The sequence below is a fragment of the Dioscorea cayenensis genome, chromosome 8, assembly GCF_009730915.1.
Source record: "Dioscorea cayenensis subsp. rotundata cultivar TDr96_F1 chromosome 8, TDr96_F1_v2_PseudoChromosome.rev07_lg8_w22 25.fasta, whole genome shotgun sequence".
Taxonomy (NCBI): domain Eukaryota; kingdom Viridiplantae; phylum Streptophyta; class Magnoliopsida; order Dioscoreales; family Dioscoreaceae; genus Dioscorea; species Dioscorea cayenensis.
The window spans coordinates 172099-179848 of NC_052478.1; the positions used below are offsets into that span (position 1 = coordinate 172099).

Sequence of the window (7750 nt, forward strand, 5' to 3'; positions counted from 1 at the left end):
TTCAGTAAAACAAGATATAGCCTCCTTTCCTTTCCCATGAAGTCCATATCCAGAAACCATGGCACTCCATGATATCAAATTCTTTGATTCCATCTCATCAAAAGCATGGCAAGAACAAGCTAAACTCCCGCACTTGACATACATATCTATCAATGCAGTCCCCACAATGATCTCCTTGTCAAAAACCCCTTTTGATGAGATAAGCATGAGTGATCCTCCCAAATTGCAAGGCAGATGTTCGATCACATGCACCGAGAACTGCAATGAGTGTGATTACATCTGCGACCAGCAAACCCTCAGAGTTCATCAGACAGAAAAGACTCAAGCATTCCATTGGATCACCGTGGCGAGCGCAACCAGATATCAAGGCATTCCAGGAAATGATATCCCTCTCACTCATCCTCTCAAATAATCGTCTAGCACCGATCACAAAGTTAGAGTTAACATAGACATCAATCAAAGCATTTGCCAAAAAACCCATCGAATTCCAGACTGCTTCTCAGAATATAAGCATGGATTTCCTTCCCTTGTTTCACTGCACCCAAAGCAGCGCAAGCAGGCAGCACACCAACAAGTGTTGCGCGATCCATTCTCACATCACTCACACTCAATAAAGAGAGTAATGAAAGAGCCACATCCGGATAACCATTCTTTACATAACCAGATAACATTGTATTCCAAGAAGTCAAGTCTCGTTGAGGCATTCTATCAAACAGGTTCCGAGCAATCCCCATTTGACCAAACTTCGAGTACATCGAAACAAGTGAATTGGCCACATAAACATCCGATTCAAACCCACTAACCACCACCTCTCCATGAATCCTCTCACCAACCTCAACAAGCAAAAAGATGTCCACACGCCATAAGAACAAACGGGTAAGTGAAATTATCAGCCCCTCTGCCAAAAGCTAAGCATATCTAGATACAAAAACAAGAGAATCAAGAGAACAATTATTGCAAGCATATCCACGAACCATCACATTCCACAAAAACGAGCTCTTTAACACAATGCCATCAAAGATCACTCTGGCTGCAGGCATGTTCCCAGAAGCTGCATACATGGCACAAAGCTTGGTGTTTAAGTAGGTGTTCTGGATGAGAACACCACAAGTGATCATGTGGGCATGGAGCTGCAATGCTTTCTTGAAGCACTTGAGGCTGTCAGGGCTTGCAAAGAGGTGCCCGCATTGGAGGGAGGTGAGAAAGTTGTGGTTTTTAAGGGCTTCTCTAATGACGGCGGTGGATTGGTGAATGAGTTTGAGAGATTTGGGTGCAAAACAGCCATTCATACGACCGAAAGCGAAATGGGAGAAAAATTCCCAATTCCTAAAATTCTTATTTTGTTATAAACAAATATTTTTAATGGATGCCTACTGTAGCAATTTCACCGTAGTAGCATGTACATTACTATAATGACTCTGCAGATATTCATGTAGTAGCATCGAACACCCATATGAGCAGTACGCATGTCGTAGTCAGCAAAGTGACGATCTTTACTTATTCCACCAACTGGGAGTATTTTTGGACCCAGTCTGGATCGAATCGATCCCTACTGCTCATTCAACTCTCAGAACCCCTATAAATCACCCTCATTTTGTATACTTTTGAGATATAGAAAGAGAAGAGAAAGAAAAGAGAGAAATAAAAGAAGAAAGAAGAAGAAGCTAATTCTTCAGGGTTTTTGGGTGTTTGGTAAATACTCTGGCTCTCTATTCTTATTACTATCTTTACATTTATAACATATATATTCTTAACACGTTATCGACTTTTGAATTTGCTCATATGATTTTAATTTTCTTTCGACTCATCTAATATATATGTTATATATGTGGAATCCATTTCTAACACCTGAATGCGAGGGAAGGATCGATGGATAATATAATACTAAACCAAACCATACATTTTATTCAAATCAACAATACATAAGATTTTCTTAGAAGCATACATAAAAAAACATACAAGATTAAAGCCACTAAGGCTAATATTGCAGATCTTTTAAAAATAAACAAGAAAAACAATAATATTATTATTACAATGAGGGTTTTCCATCAAATCCAAATTAGAAGCATCATCTTCTCATGCGCGACCCTCCGATCCCGCTGATCGCTGACAAAGTCAGTAAAAACCCGTCCGGGGCCCTTTTTCTCTTCTCCGCCTCTCTCTCTACTCCGCCCCTTCGAGTTTCTCCGTCAGTAACTCGTCCCGACTTTTCTCTCGCTCGGCCCCTATTTTTCTTCTCTCCACTATTTTTTTACTTCTTCTTCCCTTTTAACTTATAATCACTTTCAAACAAATTTTTAATTCCCAATCGTCGCGATAATTAGCGGTGCATTTGAGACAAGATCTGAGTATACATGAATAGTGCCGGTATACATGAATAGATGTCGTCATATAAATGCAGATCTTGATATATGTATAGTGTCAGTACGTGAGCAGATGACGTATATATGAACAAAGATAGATGCTTTATATTTTATTCTATACTCTATTCTAATTACATGCTATATTATTATTTTTGAAGAAAAATGGCAAATATCGTGAAAAAGAGAATCTCGAGGCCCTTCAAATCTCGGGAGCAATTATATATCCCGAGCCCTCGATATCGAGCTCCATCCGAAAGCAAGAAACCCCGAGTAAAAACTACAGAGGCTAATAACAATGAGCCTAGTGATAATAAAGGCGAAGCCTTAATATTTATAAGGCATCGTATTGATGACTGGCCGAAGAATGAATACTTGACTCATGAGGATCCACGGGGAATTGTGGTTATCCCCGAAAGAGATTTGAACATCTCGAATGGTCTACTCGCTCAAAGCACGCAATGATCGGGTCAAGCCTCGGGTTTCAAGATTTTTAAAAAGCGTATGCAGAATATAATTCCGAGCTATTTAAAAATTGTTTTCAAGACTTAGATCCTGTGGAGAAACAGAAATGAGAAAGAATGATGCTCGAGAAAACATTTACTACATTTCACGCATCGAAATGTTATATTACAACAACTGATATAGAGAAAAGAATTTTACAAAAATTCTCGAATTAATTTCTTGTCTCCTCGCGCGCGGAGCAAAACAATGAATTGTTGATGCGAGAATCATCAATCTCGACCATCCGGATCGGCACCACCGCTGTAAAATTAATTTTGGGCAAAGAAGATGGGCGTGGTCTGCGGCTAGTTTTAAAAACCGCTGGACGAGGAAATTATGGTGGTCGAGGACTGCAGCGGTGGTGGCAGGGACGAAAATAATATCGGACCACGCGATAATAGAATGATGTACATCAATGTGAGAGCAACAAAGCCACAAGATGGGGTTAGAGACAAAGAAAGACACATGCTATCGTTGTGGCTCGGAAGGTCATCTGGTCCGAATTTCATGGGACCCCTAAACATTTTCATTCAACTTTACCAAGAATCACTTAAAAATAAGAAAGGTAAAGATATTGAGACAAATTTTCTCGACAACCCCATAGTTAGATCCAATCGAGGGATAATTCCATAAATAATTTAAATGTAGATCGAAAATACATATTTAGATATGTCGAGTTTTTTATGAAATTAGTTTGTAATATGTCTTTATGTTTTTTATTAAATTATGTTTTTCTTTTGTTTTGTTAGAATAATGGTGATGATGAATGCATTATCGATTTCGGACAACGCATACTATTTTTGATGAGAAAAAATATATTTTATATCCTTATCGATCGAGAAAGGCATATATAGCCACAATAGCGAGGTCATCGAGACCGGTTGAAGGTTCTGGAGAAGCGGCGTCGATGTTGCTAAATGGAACATCCTTGCGGATGAAAAATGCTCTCTATTCCCCTAAGTCTAGGAGGAACCTTTTAAGCTTTTAAAAGATATACGTCTCAGATGGATATCATTTAGAGGCAGTTGATAAGGAAGGAAAAGAATATCTTTATATTACACAAGTTATTTCATGCCAAAAACGCAGTACTTGAAAGCTTTCTCAGATATCCTCGAGATTATATTTTTACACGTATTAAAGTGATGGAATCACATACGAGTATTAACTTCGGGAAGGTTAATGACCCGGAGATATTTAAAATATGGCATGAAAGACTTGGACATCCAAGTGCTATTATGTTCATGCGGGATTATTACTAGTTCTCAGTGGGACCCTGCCTGAAGGATTATAAAATCCTAACACATAATGAATATGCGTGTTCAGAGTGCTCGATGGGAAAGCTAATAACGCACCTTCTATAACAAAGGTGGTGGTGAATCTCCTAAATTTTTAGAAAGAATACGAGGAGACATTTGTGGACCAATACATCAATCATGTGGACCATTTTAGGGTATTTTTATGGTTTTAATCGATGCGATCGACTAGATGGTCCCATGTTTCATCCCGATCCACAAGGAATGTAGCATTTGCAAGGTTATTGGCACAAATTATCAGGCTTAAAGCACAATTTCAGATATCCCATAAAGAGCAGATCGTCTTGATAATGCTTTGGTGAATTTTTCATCAAAATCATTTTATGATTATTGATGGCGAGTTGGAATACATGTTGAAAGCGTCCGATGAGCTTTCACGATACCTAAAATGGGTTAGCGGAGTCATTAATTAAAAGACTCAGATTATTGCCGTCGATGTTATTAAGGACGAAACTACCCTACAAGTCGTGGGGTAGTCACTATTTTTGCATCTTTCATGACTTTTAATCACTGGATCCGACCCATCGCATGTAATTCATATTCACCACACCAACTTGTTATGGGTAAAAGGCCCCGATATTTTCAGTATATAAGAATATTTGGTTGTGCAAGTATATGTGCCAATACCACCACCAAATCGTATAAAAAATGGGTCCATAGCGCAGACTTGGTATATATGTTGGTTATGATTCCCCTTCAATTATACGATATTTAGAACCATTAACGAGGGATGTATTTTCTGCAAGATTTACGCATTGTCATTTTGATGAATCATGCCTTCCCCTGCATTGGGGAGAAATGATTACTCAAAATGAGCAAAAAGAAATTGATTGGAATGCATCACGATTACATACATATGATCCTCAGTACCAATGAATGTGAACTCGAAGTTCAAAGGATCATTAAAATTGCAAAATATTGCAAATGAAATACATGTCGATTACTTTGATACTAAAATGGTAACCAAATCATATATACCACCTTTGCCAATGCTCCACGCGAGAATTGAGATTCCTAAGAATCCATTTGAAAGAAAAATCGAGTAGAAAATAAACCACGACAAAAAGCGTGGAAGACCAATTGATGCCAAAAGATTCGGCTCCTAGAAAAGGCAGAGAGAAAAATAAAGATAAGGATCTCCCATGTGAAAAGGAGAGGAAATTATAAAACCCTCGGAACAAGTTAATGAAGAATCGATGGGGATGATATTTACGAAAATGTTGAAAATTCAATTTGCTATGTAGACGATGGTCAAATATCGAATCGGCATGTAGACAGAAATAAATGATATATTCATCTACAATGGCTACTGAATATAGAAATAAATCACCGATAATGATCCGAGCCACGATCCATTGAAGAACGTCGACAAAGAAATGATTGGCAAAATGGAAAGAAAAGCTATCCGAGTGAGCTAAATTCCTATCAAAACGTGAGGTGTTTGGGCCGATAGTGCCAACACTGGAAAGGGATAAAACCAGTCGGTTATAAATGGGTGTTTGTGAGAAAAAGAAACGAAAATAATCAAATTATGAGATACAAAAGCAAGACGTGGTTACCAGGTTTTCTCAAAACGCACGGTGATTGATTATGAGAGGCATACTCTCATGTAATGGATGGAATTACTTTTTCGATTTTTAATTACATGGCGTAGGTAATAAATTAGATATACGGTTGATGGATGTTGTCGCAAAAGATATCTATACTGGATTACTGAAAATGACATATATATGAAAAATCCCCGAAGGATATAGAAAAACAAACATTACAAATAATCATCATTTTATACTCTATTAAATTACTGTAGATCTCTTTATGGGTTAGAAACAGATCTGGACTGTGTGGTATAACCCGTCTCGAGTGAATATCTTATAAAAGAAGGGTACCAAAATGATAGTATATGTCCATGTGTGTTTATTAAAAAGTTATACTACGAGTTTTTGTTGTGATATGCAGTATATGGATGATTTAAATCTTGTAGGCACTCATACGAGATTACTATCGAGCATCATATTTGAAAAGAATTTGAAATGAAGATTTGGGAAAGACCAAATTCACACTCTAGGTATACAAATCGAGCACTTATCCTCGGGGAATATTTGTGCGTGATCAGCACTATCTGAGAAAGGTCCTTTGAAGAGATTCGATATACAGGGAGAAGGCTTATCCGTCGAGTCGATCGCGATGATGTAGGTCGAGACTCTTGATGTTCGAGAAGATCCATTTCAGCCGGGAAGTAGAGATCATTCTTGGTCGAAGCTCCATATTTAAGTGCAATCGGTTGCGTATGTATCTTGCGAAATAATCACGAGACGAATATAGCTTTTCTACGATGAAATCTTCTATGAGAAATCTGAGTTTCTCAGACACGAAGACCTTTGGAAAAGGAATAAAAGATGTCTTATCTATTTCACGAGGAACTACGAGTCTACAGGTTTTATTCTATCGACATGAGTCTTAAAATCGACCTCGCGCAGTTTTCTTCGATCTTTGGAGTGTGCATCGATCCCTCGTAAAGGCGATCTCCGGGGCTGGATACATGTTTTTCTTACAATGGTACTGCTATCTGCCTGTGGCGTTCCACTGAAACAAACTCTTCTGACTCTTCATCAAATCATCTTTGAAATTCTAGCTCTCCATGAAGCAAGTCGTGAATGCCGATGGTTCGATCTATGATTGGGCGTATCTGATCATCCTACAGATGGTACCGATAACAACAAATGCTGATGAATTGTAAGAAGGCAACAATGCTTGTGTTCTCAAATACAAGAGAGGTTATAATAAGGTAGCGAGCGAAAGCATGCTCGCCAAAATTTTTTCTACGCTCATGATCTCAGGAAGAAGGCGTTATAGAAGTTCGAAAGATTGATCGGGTGAGAATCGGTGATCTGATCGCAAAATACGAGCTAAGTGCATTAGAACTTATATACAATCGGGATGAGGAAAGACTTAGGATGTAAATCTTACGATATGAGTTAAAAGTTATTTATGTTGAGGGAGGCGTCTCTCTTTTCGCCAGGAGTTTTTGTCCGATAGGTTTTCGAAAGCAGAGGTTTTTAATGGCGGTAACGCCAAGATGTGCGAAGATAATCGTCTCTTTTTCATAGCTACAGGTTTTTATCAGCTGGGTTTTCTGCTAGAGGTTTTTAGTGACATATCGGCTGGTCGTAAGCATCCGAGGGGGTGTTATAAAGCAAATATTTTTAAATGGATCACTCTGTGCTATTTATTACATGTGATCGGCATTACTATAGCACTTCTATAGATATTCTTTATGTTACGCCGACAACATGGCGATGGCCAGTCTTATTCTTATTCAGCCGTAGGGGTATTTTTGAATGGTCGGATCAGAATCGATCGCAGCGGATTCGTTCCAGCTCTTATAGCCTGCTCATCTGCCGCCGTTTTGTATCTTTTGAGATATAGAAAAGAGAAGAAAGAAAGAGAAATAAAGAAGAAAGACGAAGAAGTACAATTAACGAGGTTTTGGGTGTTCGTACGATCACTACATTTCTCTGATGCCTTCTTGTCTTTTACATTTCGACGCGTATATATTCTTAACATATTTTAATA

At 38.3% G+C, this 7750-nt stretch overlaps 1 protein-coding gene across 1 annotated transcript; it reads right to left on the reverse strand.

The window, feature by feature from the left end:
* Positions 1 to 452: 452 nt before the first annotated feature.
* On the reverse strand, positions 453 to 1289 carry LOC120266754 (pentatricopeptide repeat-containing protein At5g66520-like). Its single transcript, XM_039274419.1, has 2 exons — positions 927 to 1289; positions 453 to 833 (listed from the first exon to the last, which is right to left on the reverse strand). Exons 1-2 carry the CDS (start codon positions 1287 to 1289, stop codon positions 453 to 455), a joined length of 744 nt encoding a protein of 247 aa, XP_039130353.1.
* Positions 1290 to 7750: the final 6461 nt, after the last annotated feature.

What these genes read in the sequence shown, in the direction of transcription:
- LOC120266754 (XM_039274419.1), bottom strand. Translation starts at nt 1,289, where the DNA reads ATGAATGGCTGTTTTGCACCCAAATCTCTCAAACTCATTCACCAATCC. An exon ending in CTCTTGATTCTCTTGTTTTT is followed by an intron (nt 834 to 926) that starts GTATCTAGATAT and finishes TTGCTTGTTGAG; the next exon opens with GTTGGTGAGAGGATTCATGG.